This window comes from Buteo buteo, chromosome 22 (assembly GCF_964188355.1).
Source record: "Buteo buteo chromosome 22, bButBut1.hap1.1, whole genome shotgun sequence".
Classification (NCBI taxonomy): Eukaryota; Metazoa; Chordata; class Aves; order Accipitriformes; family Accipitridae; genus Buteo; species Buteo buteo.
Genome location: NC_134192.1, coordinates 25,095,424 through 25,116,338, shown reverse-complemented (window position 1 = coordinate 25,116,338; position 20,915 = coordinate 25,095,424). Strand labels below are relative to the sequence as shown.

General features: G+C 46.8%; 1 protein-coding gene across 2 annotated transcripts in view; it reads left to right on the top strand.

Annotated features, from left to right (window-relative positions):
• Positions 1–20,769, top strand: part of AR (androgen receptor) — a 59,293-nt gene extending 38,524 nt beyond the window's left edge. Inside the window, exons 4-8 of one of the 2 annotated variants that reach the window (XM_075054095.1) lie at positions 5,031–5,318; positions 12,634–12,778; positions 13,661–13,791; positions 14,353–14,510; positions 15,507–20,769. In XM_075054095.1, the coding sequence (XP_074910196.1) occupies positions 5,031–5,318; positions 12,634–12,778; positions 13,661–13,791; positions 14,353–14,510; positions 15,507–15,662 (878 nt within the window). In that variant the 3' untranslated portion in view covers positions 15,663–20,769. The remainder of the gene's footprint in view (positions 1–5,030; positions 5,319–12,633; positions 12,779–13,660; positions 13,792–14,352; positions 14,511–15,506) is intronic. The other variant, XM_075054096.1, reaches the window with a different exon arrangement.
• Positions 20,770–20,915: the final 146 nt, after the last annotated feature.

Sequence of the window (20,915 nt, the reverse complement as noted above, 5' to 3'; positions counted from 1 at the left end):
ATCCACAGTCAGCAGAAGGGCTTCATAATGCCATCCAAAACAAGCATGCTCTTATTTTTAAGTGCTTTTTTCTGGTGAAGTTTCCTTAAGCAAGAGAAGACATACATCAGTGTAACCTTCTTCTGCAGGACACACTGACAAAATTAATGCTAATACTGATAGTTGTGTCCCCCCCCGCCTTTTTTTTCTTAAGCTCTTTGGGTCACCCTGACCTGTTCTGCCTGGTCTGTTTTACATTTGTTTTGAGTGTCGGTTTAAAGGCAATTGTTAAAAACATGCACGCTATGAGTTTGTCCACAGTTATTTCTCCCACAGTAGAGAGGCAGAGCATTTGGAAATGCTTCCAAGCTCCAAACAGTTGTTTTTAACTGCTTGTTAATTACCAGTCATTTGTAGGGTATAATAGAGCCGCCTGTGACCAGCAGACCTGCAGCTCTCAGTATGTTTAATGGGAGGAGGAGGTGACACACTGAATACCTTATTTAGGAGTCTGCTTTGGCACAGAATGGCAATATGTTGTAGGACTTCATTATCGATTGAGATCACTCTGACCTGCAAGCTGAAATCCATTAAACAGAATCTTCTCTCCTGATCAACACTGTAAAGCCAAAGAGAGAGGAAAGAAAAGAAAAAAAAAAAAGAAAAAAAAAAGTGATAATGCCGGTTTCATGTGCTCAGTTCTGCTGGTGCACTGTCCTTCTCCCACAGCACCAATTCCTACTGCAAGCACAGGTGCCTGCACGGCTGCAGGGATCCTGCCAGCCCCCGTGCACACATGGGCATCCTTACCCTTCTGTCCTGCTCCAGTCGGGACCCTGCACATCACTCAGCCAGCACAACTCCTGCTGAACTGCAGAGCTCTGGATTTAAGGCACCTCCTGTTTGTTTGCTGCCAGTGCGTTTTAGTCATGGCATGTGAGGTCCCATAGGCTGTTCCCGTTGTGAGAACCAAGCGCCTCTGCCCTCGGCTGGAGCTGGCAGCCCGCCTGTGCTATGGGACATCTGCCGTGCACCTTCAGCCAAGTGGCTGCGCTCTGTGTGCATCCTGTTTTGCGGCAAAACTTCCCAAACATGTAAAATTCAGTTCATTTAATTGATGGCAGGGCTAGAAGACTAGTGTAGTAACTGCCAGTAGCCTGTGAACGCCCAAGGCTTGAGGCATACCTGTATTTAGTCCTAATTCAGGTCCAGTTTCTGTGGTTAAAATAGAGTTCATGTCTTATAAAAGCGTTTGATATCGATGTAAGCATTTCCAGCAATGGAGAATCTTAACACATTTTTTGCCATGCAGTTGCAGTAGTTAGTTATGTTCAGTGTTGTGATAGATGTACCTTATTTTTCATCTTGTTTGTTCATGATTTCCAGCAACTGGATCTTTGTTACGGCTTTTCTTGCTAGATTGAAAAAAAACTTTTATTGAATTTCTGTCCCTGCTGTGGGTATTTGTTGACTGTGACTTAATAACCCTCTAGCCTTCTGCATAGCCACCTAGGTAAAATTCTTTACTTCCTTACTCCAAGGTGTGTTTCTAGTCTTTACGATTCTTATGGTTTCTGCAGTCTGTGGACACCTCCCTTGTATGGTGAATGTCTAATAACAGTTTCCTAGGGTCAGCAGCATCAGTGCTTAAAGGTGGTGGTAGGATGCTCTCCCAGCCAGTGTTTTCCTCCTTCACATGCCACAGGATCCTGTTAGTCCTGTGTCCACTGAACTATCCTGCCAGCTCAGGCCTCTGTGTTTGTCCATCAGCTTTTGGTGCGAGTTCAGGCTGGTGAGGATGGAGTTAGACATTCATTGAACATGGCTCACTTTTTCAGTTGCTCTATATATCTACTTACAGTGAAATGTACTCAGTCCTTAATGTTTGTTAGGGTTTTCCCATTTATGCATTGTCATACAGACTTTTTTAGTAGACAGTTGATTTTCTTTTTGGAATGAATGTAGACGTTCACTAGCAAAGGGCCATGAACAACCCTCATAAGAAATAAACCTGTCTGACGTTGTTTCAACATTTATAATTACTTTTGAGATGGATGATTTAAAATAATTCAGCAGTACCATCTAATTTTATGTTGTTTGAGGTTTTTTAACTTTTGTGGGCCAGACTGACTCAGATCTCTTAAACATGTCTGCTAGACCAGTACTATTATGATTACCAACTAAAATTATCATGCCAGAAAAGATTGATAGCTTGACAAGATCTGGTTTTGACAAGCCACATGTTGATGTTAATAAAAAATTGAAAGAACAGGATGTAAGTCAAGTCCTGTTTCAGCTTCTCCGTCATTTCACCTGCAGCTGAAATCAGCGTGCAGTGCCTGGGGCTGGCAGGATTTCTGTCATTGCTAGTGCAAAAGCAGTTTTTTTCCAGGTCCCCAGAACTTCCCCGGGTCCAGCACTCATGGAAAATAAGTGCTGGAGCCCAAGAGCGCTCCTTCACCAGCTTCAGGAACGCCTGGCAGGAGAGTGGGCAGGTTAAGTTGCTTAATGTGTGTCACTTGTATAACTGCTGTACAGTGTGCTCCCTAGGGATTCCTGCGCTGGCAAACATTTGATCGTGATGCCATATAATTATGTCCTTTAAGCTGTGTTTCAAATACGTACGGTATTTTCTCAATTAACCCCAAGCCGAATTGCAGGCACACTGCGGGTATGACTCAGGCGGTGCTGTGCCAGCAGCTGCATTTCGAGGCTTCCCCAGTGCTATTGTCCCTGCTGGCAGCCACGCCGGTAAACCACCTGGTTTTAGTCACACATGCTGGGGTTCATCCCACCTTGGTTTGGAGAAGTTCAGTGCAGACTTCTGCCTAGCTTAGCTCATCCTAGAATAAAATCATAGCAGATGTCTTTAATTTCTATTTTTTTTAATTTCTGTTTTTGTTCCCAGTAGCTGCTGAGTAGGAGCTGCCACAAAAAAGGGTTTTTGCACAGGTGACTGAATATAAGCTACTCTACCTCTGAAGCTTTTCTTCATCTAGCAACATCAGTATTTTAGTGATCTGTGGAACAACTGCTCCGGGAAAGCACAAATGTAAGGCTTCTGTGATAAGAGCAGTTATCCACCTTCACTGCTCTCTGACACGGAGGGCTTTGGTTTACGGCTGCAGTCTCACAGCCAGCATGGTTGGTTGCTTGCTCTCTTCTTACTTCACTCAATATCTTTCAGTACTACATAATTCATTTTTAAGAAGAAAAATGTAACATTTAAACCAAACCGTGTGTGTGTTTTACACAGTGTGGGTTTGGTTCCAGTTACGCACAGGACCTGATGGGCACTGATTATTTATCTTTGGAAGATACAGTTTGGTTTTTATTTCTTCTTTTAAGCCAGGGAGCTTTTTCTTCCTAGCAGCACTCTGTCTTGAAAGGTCCAGTGCTAAGCACAACCATGAGACATGGTTTCTGCCTCAGGTGGAGTCAGCCCCAGTGCCTCCTTCCCAAATTAACAACATTGTTTGGAAATGCGGGAGCAGCGTTCTGCACGCCTCTCCTTCTGTGCTGCTTGTTGAGAGCAAAACCCCAGTGCAGCTCCCAGGGAAAGCAGTGCCATACCTGTCCCGGGGGATTGGCTTGCCAGGGGTTCAAGAGGAGAGTGTCGGGGTCTGCCGGATCGTGGTGCTGCCTCTGCTGCCTGCGACTTCTGGAGGGCTGGGAGAGGGGAGGCTCGATGCTCTGGCTGGTGTGTCACCCGAGCAGACGATGGCCAAAGGATGTCACACTGCACTGCAGCCCTGTTTTCCTGTTGCTTTCTTTTATTTTTATCACTCCTTTCTCCTCCTTTTTTACAGAACAGCCTGTCTTAATTGCTCGTACAGTAGATCATCCAAAGTACATTACTTAAAAGATCAACGTTTTTAATTGATTTACAAAGCTGCACTTTAACTTGACATTTTTATGTTTTGCTGCTTATTTTTCTAATTACAGCTGAAAGGAGATTTGAGATAAGTATCATGTAATGAAGGAGCCAAAACCCCAAGGACAATTGGTTTGATGTTATGTTCGCCACTTGAATTAAACAATCAGCTTTTTTTCTCTAATTAATAAGGGGGTTTTGGAGCTGGTAAGGGGTGAAAGCTGTTCCTATCTGCAGTAGCCTGCCAACCTGTGTTGTGCTGAGCACCCTTATATAGGTACCACATTGGGTGAACATTGACTCTCCAAGAATTCTGAAGTCACGCATCTGAAGCTCCTGATGTATCTTGCTAGCAGACTAGCATCCGTAATTAAGATCCAGCTGCACAGGAGGGACACTTGGTCACGGTGACTTGGGCACAATCGTGGGCTGCCTGCAGTCCCAGCCCCACAAGCCCACTCTGCTGATGTTGCTCTTGAAGCTGGCTGGCAGATCAAGGCCACCCCTTCTCGAGTCTTCTCCTTGTTGGTGGGCTTGCTGGGGAGGCTCCAGGGAGACAGCTGTGGAACCACCTGCTAGCTTTTAAAATGTATTTTCCATAATGTATTTGTAGACTAGTGACCCATCTGGGAGAGCTTGGTTAGAGGGCGTCAGGGGTTGCAGGAGCCCCGGGCAGGTAGAAGGTATTTCTCTTGGTTGCAGCCCGGTTCCACTGTGGCCTGGGATGGAACAATCCCCCTTGAGTATCCGAGCGCAAAGGCTTTTTTCCCTGGAACGTGACCGTCTACTGAGTTTATTTGCTTGTGTTTCTTCCCTTTTTAATTGCATGTGAGTCGTTGTTTGAATCGAGTCACCTCTTCCCTCGTTTCCCCAGTTCTCCATTTCTCAGTGGGAGTTAATGTGAGACCGGTCACAGGTGGGGATGTAAATGATGCTTGTTCTTTTCCATATAAGATTAACGAGCAAATGGATTTCCTTGTGCAGTGTCTGCTCCCTTTTGTCTTTACGTGAGGTCTGTGATGCCAAGGCACTCTTTGGGCAGTGTGCCCTGAAGGACTAGCTGCTGCTGGCCATCAGTTTCCCTTTCCTTGTAAATATAAGTGATGGAGTTAGAGGCCAAGAAACCTCAAGCTTTTTTTATTTTTAAGCATCTCACTAAAATGTGTCATTTCCACAGCCCGCAAGCTGAAGAAGCTGGGTAACCTGAAGACACAAGATGACTTGGAGGCAGCCAGCTCATCCAGCCCCACCGAGGAGCAAGCTCCCAAGATGGTGATGACGCGCATTGATGGGTATGAGTGCCAGCCCATCTTCCTCAATGTCCTGGAGGCCATCGAGCCTGGTGTGGTGTGTGCCGGCCATGACAACAGCCAGCCGGACTCCTTCTCTAACCTGCTGACCAGCCTGAATGAGCTTGGGGAGAGGCAGCTGGTCTACGTGGTCAAATGGGCAAAGGCCTTGCCAGGTGAGCTAAAAACCTAACAAATCCTGTACCTTTCCTGGCACGTCCCTAAAGCCCCCTGCTTGCATTGCCTGGGGTGGGTTCGAAGGAGGTGGTCTGCAGCCTGTGTCCCGCCATCACACGATTCCTTGGGGGAGCATCTTCCTGGGGCACCTGTCTGTGTAATATCTCTGTAAAGCAGGCTGCAGCAGCATGGGGTTTGTCTCCTTTGGGTGACTAGGGAGTGACAAAGTATGTCAAAACTTGTGCTTTTGGGTCTGTCCCTGCTGATAGCCCCTGGCACACAGTATTGTGTTGCCATGCATGCGTCTGCTTCCCTGTGTGGGAAGGGCTGTTGCGGGTCAGGGCTTCAGGGTCTTGCTCTCTTCCTGCTCTCCCTGCAGGGTTTTTGCTCCACTTGCAGACCTGTGTCCACCAGACCTGCAGACGCCTTCTCTAAACAGGTATTAGCCCCGTCCCATAACCTGCATGAAGTGGTGAAAAGGGTAAATTCCCCAGGTGGATCAGAAGTGTGCCACTTCATGATGTGAAAGTGAGATGGGGGAAGCTGGGCTGAAAGGAGCTGAGGCTTGAGAGATGGGTGAGGTCCTTCCTCACTATTTTTGTATTTCACAATCCAATTAATTGTAAAATAGCAAAAGAGAGATACAAAATCACAAAGGGCTTTTTCCTGGCAGTCAGGTTGCTCTTGTGTGACAGGCTGCTGGAATATATTTATGGTGCAGGAGTACATTAGGGTCCAGAAGTTTCCAAATAATAATAGTTATCAGGTGCTGTAAATGAATGCATCCTAGTGATATATGCGTTCCATTGAATACACTCCTTGGTTCTGAGCATAGAGGTTACCAGGCTGTAATGTGCTGCCTGTTGCATGTCCTAATCCTGCCAGCTGAATGCCAGCTGAAATTACAGAAGGCTGAGATCACTCTGGATGCAGAAGGATCCAATTCACCTTCTAGCATCCCTGAGACTGGGGTGTGGGGACGATACCAAGCTGCTATCCTCACCCTGGGCCTGTTCCTCAGGAAATGCCACAGAAAGCAGGGATCCGACTCTTTATGGACAGGGTGATATGACCAAAGGAGGAAACTGAGGCAAAGTAAGTTTGCCACTATGTGCCAAAAACTGGTGGTGAACTGTAGTTAGATGTTTGGTGTTCCCAGAAATTTAGCAATCCTCCTGGAAGTAGCCTAACTGGTAGGTTCAGGAGGGCTGTTAGTATGAATATGCTTAAATGCAGTGTAGCCCATTCTATTTCTTATATTCTGGAGTCAGAAAAGGTTCACCTAGCTTGTGAAACCAGGGACAAATCATGCTTTCTCTTCTGGCTTATCTACATCAGACATCAGGATTTCTTCAGAAAAGTACACAGAGACACCATGAAACCAGACCAGCAATCCGGGGGCTGAGGCTGTAAAGCTGCAGTAGTGCTAATGGAAAGGGAGAGTGCTTTGAAAAACATTTTTCATTGTAACCACCCCCTTATCAAAGGCTTTTACTCTCCCATACTGCGCCTGATCTCCGACCCCATGGTGCATGGCTGCATGGTGGTGCCAGCTGCTGCACCGCTGCCTCCTGAGGCCGGCGCCTGCTGTGCCAGCAATGGCATCTGGGCAGAATTAATTCTCATATTTTTACAGCTGAGCAGTCAGTGCTCTCTGGGCAGTTGCAGTAGAACCTCCACCCTCTCCGCAGGCCAGGGGATCCCTTATGGAGCCCAGCTCTTCTTCCTGGGTGGCTGTGGTGGGATGCTGCCTGGCTGCCCTCCCCATCCCGCCGGCTGCGGAGCTGGTGCTGGCCTAACCATTAGCATCACTGTGCCTGGAGCAAGATGCAAAGCCAGTGTGTTTTCCCCGTCTTTCTCCAGCAGTTCCCTGACATGTGCCAACGCTGGAGCTCAACAGTAATAACCGCAAATTCGCCACTTAGTCATTCTCCTGATATTTTCCAGGGAAGGAATAAACAACCACAGCACTGTTTCTGTTCTGGTGCTCCAGGTGGTGGTTGTGCAGCTCCTTCACTCGAGCAGCAGTCCAGCTGCCACTGCGAGGTGGATCTCACCCACTGCTGGGTTCTGCCTGCTCTGGTGCTGGTGCTTCATGGGAGCCGGGCGAGGGCCAGGCGCAGCTGGCAGCGCCGGCTCCAGGGGTGGGCAGCTGTGCCCAGGCACTGCCCTTCTCTGCGCGCACTGCGGCTGCCTTGCTTTTTGGGTAAATTTGCAGAATCCTACCCCATAGCCACAGGTGTTTTTAGTTCCCAGGTCTGCAGGTCTGCTAGGCAGTCTGGCGCCTGGCGGGCTCAGGAGAGGGGCAGTGTGGGCGAATGCATGCAGGGGCAGAAGTAGTGGAAACAAACTCCAAGCAATTTAAAACAGCAGGATGCAGTTGTTTTTGTCAAAACAGAAAGATCTTCAGACGGTCTGTTGGGAGAGTGGAGGCTGTTTAATGAATGCCGTTGCTGGCGAGGTGCAACGGGAGCAGACTGGAGGGCTTGACCGGCCGCTGCATCGTGGCAGCACAGCCTGCCTCGGCGGTGAGTAGGAACAGTGCCCGAGGCTGACAGCCAAAGCAGCACGTCTCAGCAGGTGTTTCTGGTGCGGAGCAGGCAAACCTCGCTCTGTCGCCTGCCCCACAACGCAGCCCAACAGCAGGCGTCAGCTGCCTGCTGGAAGTGCTATGTGGTCCTCAGCAGGTCCACAGGCAGGGTGGAAATGTTATCCCCTCTCCCTCTTTCCCCATTAACGAAGCATATCTGGCACAAGCTTTGGCTTAACTAAGTGTAAGCAGCCCTGCCTGTTAGTTAAGATATATATCTTATATATCTTAATGTAAAAGGGCAGTGACTGCTGCTGGTGGGAGGAGGGGGAACTTGCACCTGTAATAGAGGTAGCCTCAGCCTGATAATACTGGCAATAGATTAATATTGGTTAATAGATGATGATTAACCTTGCATCCTGCATTGAACATCACCCGTATAGCAAGAGTGATTAATGTGCAGCAAGGTGTTGCTGCACTTCTTCCAGCGAGGTTTCAGTGATATCCTAGAAACAAGGCTGCATCGAGTAGGAGCATTTCTGAATCCTGCTTGCCTGCAGTAGCAGTATCAGCCTGTCTAGCGGAGATGATGTGATATATGGCCCTTTAGACCCTATGCAGTTGACATCCTGCAGAGGAGAAGATAGGATCAAACTGGTTTCCCTGGAAAGGAAAGATTAAATAACCACGGCTTGCCAGGAAAGCTGCTGAAACACAAAATTAAAAGATCTGATTAAATCCATAAAATCTGTCCACTTCAAGGTAAGTGGAAGGAGTATGTATTTTTCCTTTTCCATATACATAAATTCAATAAAGGTGTTACAGTTAATTTGGATCAGCACTCAAACACATTAGTTTAAAGATCATTTTATCTGGCAGCAAATGAAAAGTCTTCAGTTCATTCCCAAAGCTGTTAGGAAACCGGCCTAATAAAAATAACTGGACTGCAAGCGTATGGGGAAAGGCTGCCTCACGGCAGAGCAGAAGGGCACAGGCAGGCTGCGGCTCTGCTGCCAGTAAGGCAGATGAACACCCTTCGCCTTTTTAGCAACTCGGCACACATGATCAGGTGAAGTACTCCACCTGGTATCATGGGAGATGGACCTATTTATTAGAGCTATTGCAAAATCTCTGTGTACTTCCCATTAGTTAGGGCTTTATGGGTGTTGCGGGCCATGGCTTGCTTGCTTGCTTTTCTGTTTCAAATATACTGCTTTACAATGTATCTAACTCACCCTTTAACTGTAAGGATACAATTAGTTGTGCATCTTTTTTCCATTCTCTGGACAATAAAATTTCCAGATACAAAATGAATATTTGTTTATATTAGAGGTGTTACTTTCTGGTAACATGTGAGGTGTTCAGTTGCTGATCTCTTAGGAAGATATTATTCTGGCACAGGAGTGCATCAAGAGAGAAGATGAAGAATTTATTTCCAAACTATGCTGCTGTAAGATTATTCATGAGAAAAAGGTTATGCATTGATCTTTTTCAAGTCATCACTACATTTAATTTTACTTTTGCTATGATTTCTTTCTGTAGAAGGTATCTTCATTTACGTCTCTTCAAACTATGCCAATACTAAAAATTTAACAATATGTTGTGGTATTAGGTTTGTATTTATTTTCTACTACAGTGATTTTAGCCATATATCATCTAAGATGCCTGGAGCAGGAAGGTTTACAGAAAATGATAGGTATGTGGTTTCTGAAAATCAGTTTTGTTTCAAGGCATTTCAGCTCAGAAACTGGAAGCAGTGATTCCTTTTAGAAAAGTTGGCCACTGTTTCTAGAACTTGTTTTTGTGGACAAGCAGAAAGCAAACTTTAAGTCCTGTAACAACAAAACTGTTGTGTTCAAATACCTTTCCTTAACACTGATAAATCTTGTGCAAATATTATTTTTTTTTTTAGTGAACATAATTGCAAGGTAATGAGCAAGTGCACCAAAATCCTCCTTCATAGCAAAGATTAGGTGCAACAAATACTTTCACAAATGTGTTGGAAAGGTGATACTCAGTAGTTAAGGGGAAGCCAGTCCTAGATGAGAACTGCCGCCTGTGGAGGCAGCTTTGGTGCTGGTTTGCAGGGGCAGAGGCAGTGCTTGCAGCATCACGATGGGGCGAGCAGAAGGAGGAGGTTCTGCCATAGATGTTGGTGCTTCCAATGGCTTCATCCCATTGATGCTGAATCCAGCAAGAGGAGGATGGATTGCTTGTGAGAATTAGGGTTAAATTTCACAGAGTTTGCTGTTCACAGGTATGTTTTCTGTCTCCAAGTCATGTACAGAGTATAGGTTTCCTCTTTGTTGGTAGGATTTATGGGCCTCGCTCCCAGAATATAGGCACGAGGGAAGCCAAACGGCGGAGATCTCTGGTTTGCCTTCTTCCTCCCCCACCTCATCCTCTCCATCACGCCTTGGCTTGCAGTTCATTTCTGGCCCTACAGCACATCTTGGACCCGAATTCTTGTTGGGAATTTCTTGCATCTCTTCTGAAGACAGAGCACCTGCCATCATAAATACATTTGTATTCACAGGATTTTATTGTCTGTGTGGTTAAGAGCATCTTTCCCGGGGAGCTCCTTTGCCTGAACACGCTGGCCTGTGTGTCCTTGCTGTCCTGGTGGGAGAGCTGTGCTGAGCGTTCTCCAGAGCGTCCTTCAAACTACGGAAGAAGTTTTGGCCATCAGTCTTCAATTTGATCTGCTCTTTCATGTTTGCTCTGTTTTTTAATAGAGCGTTGTCTGCTAATTCCCTCAGAGGACAAGATACGTTTTTCCTTCAAAGAGCAATTTAAAAAGGGGAAAGAACCAGCCAATTTGTGGGAGAGTGTGTAGCAGACCGATGAAATGTTCATTGTCATCACTCAGTGCCGGTGTGGGAGCATTCCCTGCACCATCTCGCTGCCTGCTCACTGCAAAGTCTCAACTACAGGGGCCAGCAGCACAGCTCCTCTTCAAGTAACTCAAATTTTTCCAATCTTTTCAGAAAGTCTAGGCAAGGAAAGAGAACTGTGACAAGTATGGAGCAAGAGGAAATTCAAGGAAGCGGTCACCATGAGTGGCTTAGATTTTACTAAGCAGTGAATTCATCTCTGTCCAAATTTACTGGATAAATAGAAAGTCTTTTTATAGCATGCAGTACTGTAATTAAATAGGAAAATCTGACTTAGACATGTCCTAGAGATGAATATAGCTGATTTTCTGAAGTCCTTGAGTTGCCCAGATGCCTTGTTTATACTCGTGTTAATGAGTTTCACTCTGGCTGCCAGAAGGTTCGTGTTCAGCTGGTAGCGGAGAAATCACCTTTTCAGGTTCAGTAGGACGCTACTTGTGTGCAGGCTTTGGTTTTTTAATCTGGTGACATGCAAACTGAAAGGAAAATGTACAAACGTAAAGCAAGTTTAATCAGCAATAAAGTATGACTTATGCTCATTTGCAGTTGACAGCTTCCCAAGCAGGAGACAGATGCTCACCTCAATGGATTATAATTATACACTGGAGGTGTTAGAATTGCTTTAATATTTGATTGAAATAACATACGACTTCATTGAAACCAGATTACATTTGACTACTTACAAGTATCTGGAAAAAAGTACAGTGTTGGAGGTGATGTTTGTGCATGTGTTGTAAACATGCCTGGGATTTAACTGTGAACCACCATCTGGGAATACTAATTTGAATTTAATTGATATTTTTGTTTAGCTTGCAATTCAGCAGAGGTTTTCATATTCATTTTCATACTCATTAGATAAATGCTTTGCGTATTCAGTCTGTTAACCGTGTGATGAGGCCTTGGGGTTATTTGCTGGCGCTGAGCATTACACATTAAAATCCATTTACTTAAATTTGGCGAAGTCCTAACGGGTTGAAAGTAAAGGAAGTTTTTTGTCTTATTTCCTTGAGTGCCAGAATCGTACCAAAGGAGGTAATTGGTTAATGAGGGCTTGTTTCTGCCTCAGTGCCTGGAGAATGTGGTCTGGTTAATTGTATTGCTGCTGGGACTCCCGCTCCCCTTCGGCTGATTTATTTCCGTTAGCAGCACAAAGCAAACAAATCCTCATCGGCTGTTTATTTCGCTTACTTTTGACATACTGTCACACATGGTAATTGTGAATGCTTTGGAGCGGAGACCTGGGGGGTTATGCCGTGACTGCAGAGCATATGGCACAGTAAGACTCAGCGGGTCTAATCAGTGCCACAAACGAGGGCCGTGGCAGGGCAAGCCTGGAGCTGGGGCAGCTGGACCAGTTCAGCACCCCGTAGTTGGAGGTATTACCCTGCGGGACTTCAGGAGGTCACTGAATCCCATCTTGCTGTATCTTTTTTGCCCAGTCTGTTGCAGAGTGATGCTTGCCCACCTCACTGGGTCTTGCAAAGCCTTCAAACGCAATTTGTGAAGATCTTTGAGACTCTTAAGGGGAAGATGTCATTTATTGCCACTTGTCATTGCCTTCCTTTAAAACACTTTGCTGCTTGTGTTTTTCACCGGGTCTTTATTCCCTCCGTGTGTCCGGGGATCCCCTTTCTCCCCTTCCAGTTGCAGTTTTGTGCTGCGGCTGTTTCTGATGACCCATCAGAGTGTGAGCACCCAGCTGCTGACACCGCAGTTGTGTCACCCAGCTCTGCGTGTGTGTGTGTGTCCCGGGACGAGCTGAGGTTAGGCTGTGGACCACCTTGTCATAACAGGAATGCTGCAGGAGAACTGGAGTCTGCATGAAACCAGTCCTGGTAACTGCAGGAACCCAATATTAATCTGTAATATCTCTCTCTCATTTTTTAATAGGATTTCGCAATCTGCATGTGGATGACCAGATGTCAATAATCCAGTACTCTTGGATGGGCCTTATGGTTTTTGCTATGGGTTGGAGATCTTTCACCAACGTCAATTCCAGAATGCTTTACTTCGCTCCAGATTTGGTCTTCAATGAGTAAGTGCAAAATAACAACAATCTAATATTGTATTTTGTCTGGGTCAGACTAGGTGATAAATGAGAACAAGACAAGGAATTTGCTTTCCCATCTGCTTATGAAATGTGCAGCTTGAGGAATCGTGCTTTCAGAGCTGACCAACAAAGCAGAGGAGGACCCTGCTTTTCCCCTCTAATTGCTCCGCAGTCATCTCCAGGAGCAATAAGAATTGCAATGTCTCTTCTGGTCCTTCTTCCCTTTCCCTCAACCTTGCCTTAGGTTCAATTTCCATCAGAGCAGCAGCAAGCGCTGGTGCTGGATGTGAGGGGCTGGTCCATACAGACCTGCCTTTTTTCTGAAGATTTGAGTTCCTGTTTTCAGCTTGCTTGGTCAGCTGGAGCAAACAGGAACTGAAACAAACATATATTGTAAGTTCCTGATGGGTTCTCTCTGATGTACCATCAACTTAGAGCTGGGGAGGGTTTGCTGGCACTAAGGTAGAATTGCTTAAAAACAATAACTAAGCCCAGCAGCAAGCAAAACCACACCCTCTCTCTGAGAACTCCGAGCTTAGCTTCGTATCCCTTGCGGGTAGTCACATGTGGTGAGTGATTGCAGTCATTTTCCAGGAAGGCAGAGGGTCAAACGAACTCTGCAAATCCCAGGTAGTCCTCCATTTCCAGACGAAGAGGATTACACACGGGCATTTTGGAAAACATTCCTCTCCTACATGCAGACCTGTTGGTGCCAGCATCCCCCGAGACAGGGCTCAGATTCTTGGCAGCAGGGATGTGCCAGGTGAGGCTGAGATTGCTAGGTCAGACAGAGTGTGACCTGCCCCGCACATCACACAGGCAAAGCTTTGATCTCCTTGTCACGCGTTACACATTCTGCCCTGCCAGGTACCGGATGCACAAATCCAGAATGTACAGCCAATGTGTCAGGATGCGGCACCTCTCTCAGGAGTTTGGGTGGCTTCAGATCACACCCCAGGAGTTTCTCTGTATGAAGGCTCTACTCTTCTTCAGTATAAGTAAGTACTCACATCCTTTCCTCAACAGATCTCCGGTTGCTATATGCTGTATCGCCCTAGAGGTATCCGGTGCTTTCCCTGTGCATGTGCATGTACTCATACTTCCCAAGGGATGCCTGTGGATGTTCTCCTCTCTGCTTCAATCTGAGCTGCTCAGAGACAACGAGCTGCCAAGCATAAGGGTGCCACCACCCAGCCCCCCTGCAGCTAGCCCACCCCACCTCCGCACGTTGCAGTGTTTCTCCCATGCAGCTCCTGCAGGAGGTTGCTCCTCAGCCTAACTGCTGTTATCATGGGGACCTCTGAGCATCAGCTGCTGAGCAGGAAAATAGCGCTGCAATTTGTTATATTGCATCTCTTTTTTAATGAGTGCTGAACAAGGGTCCTTGGATTAGCAGTAGTCCAACAAGCTGACCAGTGTGAGGGCTGTAGCAAAAGCAGAGCTGGTGGGCAGATCTTTCGTCTTAGATCTGCACTGACCACTTCTTCAGCCTTCCTCTTGCTCTTTTATTCTCTCACTCTCTGGGCAACTCTTACTGTTTCCTTCCCATGTTCCATCAGTTCCAGTGGATGGCCTGAAGAACCAGAAGCTCTTTGATGAACTTCGAATGAATTACATTAAGGAACTTGACCGCATCATTGCTTGCAAGAGGAAGAACCCTACCTCCTGCTCTCGGCGATTTTACCAGCTCACCAAGGTCCTGGACTCCGTGCATCCTGTAAGAGAGGACAGTGAAATGTCTATCTATACACATGAGAAAGAAACTTTTTACAGTGAGAATGATCATTCACGGGAGCAACCTCCCCAGGGTCGAGGTAGTCCCCCTCACTGGAGGTTTTCAAGATGCGGTTGGACAGGATGCTAGATAGTCTCATCCAGGCTCCCTTTCCCAGGGAAGGTTGGACCGGGTGACCTTTTGAGCTCCCTTCCAACCTGGGCTGTTCGATGATTCTGTGATTCTTTGTGGGTTTTTTTTTTTTTTTAACTCTTGGCACACCTTTGCAGGGACAGTATTGCAGTGTGCTCCAGATTAAGCGACAGAGAAAAGAGACACTAACTCTGCTGAGGGAGTGAAAGTTATCTGTGCCTGTCACTCCCTGCAATAACCACTCTTGTGTTTGGGGTTATGGGCTTCCTTTTTTAGCAATGAAAAGCTCTTTGTAGATGACACTTTTCCATTTTCAGCCTAGCAGAACAGCTCAAAATCTCAGTGTCCCCAGTGAATCTTCTCTGATTACAGCAGTGAAAACAAATTCTCTACTTGTGACTTAAAGTTGTGCTGGTGAAACATGAGCTAGACCTTTCCTGGGGCTCAACTCCATGCCTATACAGTTACATGGCTACAAGCAAAAAGTAATTCTTAGTAAGTGAAGTCAGCAGCATCTACACACAGTGAGACAAGTTTCTGTAGGAGTAAGAAATTGCCATTTTTATACATCTCAGTTTTTGTCAGACTCAGTAATGTCTGAGTGTGAAGGACGATGGCAAAATACGCTACATGCTCCCAGGCTGGGTAGTTCCCTTGCTTATCTTTGGAGTGCATACCTGCGATCTGATAACTGCTAGCATGGCAGTGCATGGCTAGAGCAAAGCAGGTCCCACTGTAGCAAGGTCCAGCCCTGACCTGCTGTGCCTGCTAACATCTGCTCGGTATCTTCCCAGAGAAATCGCTGACCGGGAACTTCTCGTTTAACAAACTTTCTTCCTTCCCCAGATTGCCAAGGATCTGCATCAGTTTACATTTGACCTTTTAATTAAGGCACATATGGTGAGCGTGGACTACCCTGAAATGATGGCTGAGATCATCTCTGTGCAGGTTCCCAAGATCCTGTCTGGAAAGGTCAGGCCAATCTACTTCCATGCACAGTGATCTTCTGGAGGGACCTCCCAGCTCTGCCACCCCCATTTCAGCCATCTCCTGCCTGTTATTTCTGCACTACTGCACTGCAGTGCCTTGAGGAATCCCCTTTACAGAGGTGGTGCGCCAAGAAGATGGACAGTAACAAATGACTACCTGCTGGGATTCCTGAGATTTCTATTTTTCCTGAGGTACTGAACTACCTGCCGTGGCTTCTGCCTAGATTTGGCTGGCTCACTGTGCTGGGGCAGGGAACTGTGGCACAGTGGCTGTGGCACCGTATCTACGCTCTCTCATTTGTCTATTTTCCGCAGTGACTTTTAGTGGCCCAGGGCCACAGGAGATTGGAGGAAATGCCAGCCGTTGTTGGGTTTGGGTTTTTTTTAAAAACAGAACAAGACAACAAGCAGGTTGAACCTATAAGTTTGGGTGTGGGTTACTTTACTGGCCTCCTTTGGGACTTCTTATCTGCATTATGGTGCTGGGAAGCAGAAGAGTTAAAATATTGCAGTAGAGAAACACCGAAGAGTTGCGGGGCTGAGAAGAATTTGCAGACTGATGAATTTACAGGACCTGCTGCTGGGTCAGAAAGCTGCCGAGCAGCCATTGCGGGGTCTACTCTGGACAGCACGCCACTGCCATCTGCGGCCCCGCAGACCTGCCTGCGCAGCAGCACGGACGAGCGTTAATATTAGCTGATGGAGCGTTACGAGGTTGTCAGCAGAAGGGCTGGAGAGGAAGATGACCTTCAGAAATCCCCAAAGATGGTGGATGGCTGCTGTTTTCCACCTGTGATGTTTTTCCTATGGCTGGTCAAGCTGGATCTCCGTCTGCCCCGCAGATGCCCAGGCGCTCAGAAGTCACATTCCTGTCCTTGACAGCTGCTGCTTCTCTGACACAGCCGTACCCACCTCCGCAAGTGCCTGATGTCCTCAGACCTCACAGTCTCCCCTCCTCCTGTAGGCACCTGAAGCCCCCTGCCCAGCCCCTCACCAGCTCTGCTCCCGCTGGGTGTCCGCAGAGCCCGGGTTTCCAGCTACACTACTTATTTTCTGTTGGTGCCAACTATTCTTTCTGATGCCAGCAGACGAGTGTCCCGGGAGCAAAGCAGCGGGGCCAGGATCTGCGAGGCCACGGGGCTCCTGCTGTTAATCCTGTCCTTTGGGAGGTGGCTGTGGTAACCGGCTGGTGCTGCCGTGGTGCTTCAGGGGCTTGTAAAGGAAACGCCGAAGAGACTTTAAGCCCTTCCAAGCGGTGTGCACAGCTCCTGCTAATTGCAGCGGTTGATTGCAGCCTGGGGGGGACATGGTCCCGCATGTGCCACCTGTCCCCAGCAGCCCCACGTGTCATGGTGGTGGCACAGTCTGTGGCTCCGCCACAAGGACGGATAAATGTGCCCTCGCTAACGAGGGCTTTCGGTCCATGGCCAGCAAACGGTACAGGCTGATAGGTCTGCAGCTGCTGGTGACTTCCAGCAGTCAGGAATATCTGAGAAAAGCAGGCTTGGTTTGTCAGGTGTAAGCGTTGGCTTGACTCCGTTTCATACCTCAAGTTGAGAAGGGAACGCAGGCCCACCCAACACCCATATTCAGCTTTGTTTATTTGCTGGGCTCCGCTTCCCACAAAGTGGCCAAGCCTGTGTTCCCTGCAGTATTTCAGTTCCCCCCCTTCCCGCACAGCTGTGAGCCCACCAAAACCGCCTGGTCAGACCTGGCCGGGTGTGTTGGCGAGCACAGCACATACAGGCTCTTGTCAGGGTAATACTCCTCATCGGGGCTGCGATGCAGTCCAGCTTTACTGACAGACGTCTACAAGGGGGCCTCGTGCCGGCGCAGGCAAACAGCAAGTCCGTGCCTTGCCGCACGCAGTTCTCTGGCAGGCAGTGGTTTCACCGCTGCAGTACGGGGCAGAGCTTGTGGCGGAGCTGTGCCCACCCAGAGCGCTGGTGTGGTCCCCCGGCACCGCGACGCCACTAGTGCGAACCAAATGCCGGAGTCTAGAGAAGTGAACCTGATCAGACCCATGCAGCACACCGCGCTGTGTTCCCCCTGCATAATACCAGCTACTTGTGTTTGTCAGAGGCCTTTAATGTGAATGGAATAAGGTTTAGGCCAATTGATTGCCACATATATATGGTGCAGAAAACATTGCTGCTTGGACCGTTTATGAGCTGAGCATCACCATCAGCTCTTCATGCAAATGCCTTCATGGTACGTCTGCGTTCTGTGCAAACTCTCAGTAAAACAAATAATTTTCCTGATACTTTTCAATCATGCTATGGGATTTTCATTAAGGGAAGGGGTAAGGAAAAAACCCAAAACTGTTGAAGGGGAAGATCTTTCTTTACAGCTGTTTGTAATGGGTTTTCCTTCCCTGCTAGATACAGCTCTGGTCGTGCTTTTCCTCCTGAAACCCCTTCATGTAGGTGACAACAGAATCCCTAGATAAGCTTCCTGAATCCCAGCCAACAGGACAGTGTTCTCAGTAGCTTTTCCTATTTTAGAGAGCTGCAAGCATTTTAAGTGTCAATATGATCTAATAATATTTGCAAATGAACCAGTAAAAAAATCGTACTGGTGCATTCCTCTGTTCTTGAACATTTTCTGGCTATTAGCAGAAGAGTACAATGAACAGCTGGGTGAGTAATACCCTCATCTCTGTCATCAAGAGAAGGATGTTTATGAGCAGTCTGAATAGCTCCTTTGGAGAGCTTTATATTTTGCCCAAGCTCATGTCAGTGAAGTTTTCATTAGTTCATGAGAGTGGACGTATCCTCCTGGGTACTTTTCTCCTGGGAGATTGGGAAGAAATCAAACTTAATAGGGATTTGTATACTCTGATTTGCTGGTGGAAGCATAGTACAAATGAAAAATGGTTTAGAAGGGGATGCTGCCTCTATGTATCATCTGCCAGATGTGTGCAACTTGTGTGTGCAGCCTCTCCAACTGGGTATGCTTTGAGAAGGGAGCAGGATTGCAACTAAATATTCTTCAGGAGATGAGTCAGTATGTGCCAATATTAATGGAAACTTCTAATTTGATAATTTTTTCTGGTTAGGTACTGCCCAGTGTTCAAAGGTCCATCCTTTCATGGCATGAATGTAGCATACACTGGCACAGTCTGGTATCGGTATCTGCTTCTCCAGCTTTCTTGTAGCTGATTCTGGTTAGAAAGGGATAGTATTTGCACTTGGGGGATGACGGTGTGTTCTTTATCTTTGCCCTCTTTGACTGCACAAAGTGTCCTTGCACTTCGGGGCAGAATCCTGGAATTCTAAAGCGGTAGCTGTTTTCTAACTGTTTCAAAGTAGACTTTTAGAGGCACAGAAATCCTTTCTTGTACCATAATGACTGGCCAAGTTGTGCTCTGCACCATTGTGTCCTGGTGGCCACTGTCAAATAACAGAGCACCTGGAAACCTGCAGCTGGGCGAGATGCCTGTGTGGTGGGGTGGCAGGAGCAGTTACGAGCACCGTGCGGCTGGGACCAGGGATGGAAACCTGCCGCAGGCTCTGGGCATGGCCGGGCAGCCTGGCTGCAGATGGGGTGCTCCAGCCCATTCGTGGGGGCATGGCGTGGCTCTGGAGGAGAAGGGCACAGGCTCAGCCCTCCCGCCTGCGCTCGCTTGCCTGCTCGCAGGCAACATGGAGGGACTTCTGCTTATTCCCTTTTAAAATGACGGGGGAACCTGCACTTGTGATTCAAAAAGTAAATATCTGCACCACACATAAAACCACAGCAAATTTATAGTAAGCTGCTCTCTGTGCCAGGTATTTTGTGTTTTGTGGCAATTTAATGCAGTTTTTATTTGTTAACATGTTTCTGTAATAAAAAGAGTTCTCTATATTGATAATACTTTATTTTCTTTGTAATAAGCCAAAAAGCTCATTGCTGGTGCCTTTTTGCCTGGGGAGGACTCCCAGCCCACAGCTATTGTCATGAAAGTAACAAAGCGTAATGTCTCTACAATTGCTTGTTTCACCATAGCTGAGTAAAGTCATGAAACAAACACTGCAGGATTACCAAAAGGAAAAGAACAAGTAGCCTACAGAATGGGCAGAAAGACTTTCAGGTACAATAATGTGGTTATTTCCCTAGGTCTGGGTCCAAGGTGAGCGGTTCCAAGGCAAGGGCTATGCGCGACATGGAGAAAGCCTTTGCCCTGGCTCGGTGTGACTTTGCTGCTGCATTGCGAACCTTTATCCTCTGCAAGATGTGCAGTGAGGTCGAAGCATACACATAGCATTTTATTACGGTTGCAATTGTATTGCAGTTGCAACACTGTAGTGTTTTTCAGTCACCTGTCAGAAATGGCAGTGTTTTGCCCAAATTAACAGCATCTGAGGCCAAATTCTGCTTCTAGAGATGAATGTTAGTTGGATTGTTGCCACTGCTCTTTTTTTTTTTTTTTAATTGGAAGTGAATACAATTGAATAAGGAAAATGGAGACCTACAATGTTATGACATCATCGAGACTGGAGAGCAGTGACATCCGCTGCCTTGGCTGGTGAGATGCAGTGGAGGATGCGCAGGAAACCAATATGGGGCTGAAGGATGTCTGTTCTTGTAACAAAAAAGAGGAGCCTGTCTGGCATCCAGGATAAAGACAAAACCAATCCCACTAAGCTAGGGGAAATAAAAATTTCACTTTTTGACTGTTTTAGTCCATGCTTGGATCCCATGCAAGCACTCAGCCTGTGCTGTGCCACAGGGCAGACCTTCATGCTTGGTGTTCAGCTCTTTTTGTAATCTTAAAAGCTGTTGTTGTTCTAAGTACAATAAAGGCAGAATCTCGTTTGTTGGAACACTGCTCTGTGCGTGTATTTGGCTTGTTTCAGTTATATGCATGAAAAATGTTATCTGGTGTGATGAATATTAGCTATTGAAGATGCCAGGAATCAGTGGGTCATTTCTCAGTGGATGAGGCTGTATGTTTGGTCATTCATAGGCTACTTTTCACAGTCAGATTTTGCTACTAATCACATGTCTGAACTGTTAATTCATTTACACATCGATTGACTAATCCTTTCATATATGCCTCTTTGGGTCTTTTAAACTGAATTTAATTTGATTAATGTATTTCTCAAAGCAAGGAGCTAATAAAGGCCAGTGTCGTCCTCCTCTTGTTGTTGTTTTCAGTATCTTTATGGGCAGTTGTAAATCCATTCTGCTGGAACTTCTTTATAAAATTGACCTGTGCTCTCCACGTAATAAAAAAGACTGCTTATCAGCCCACTTTTTAATTCAAGGCACAGATGTGAATACT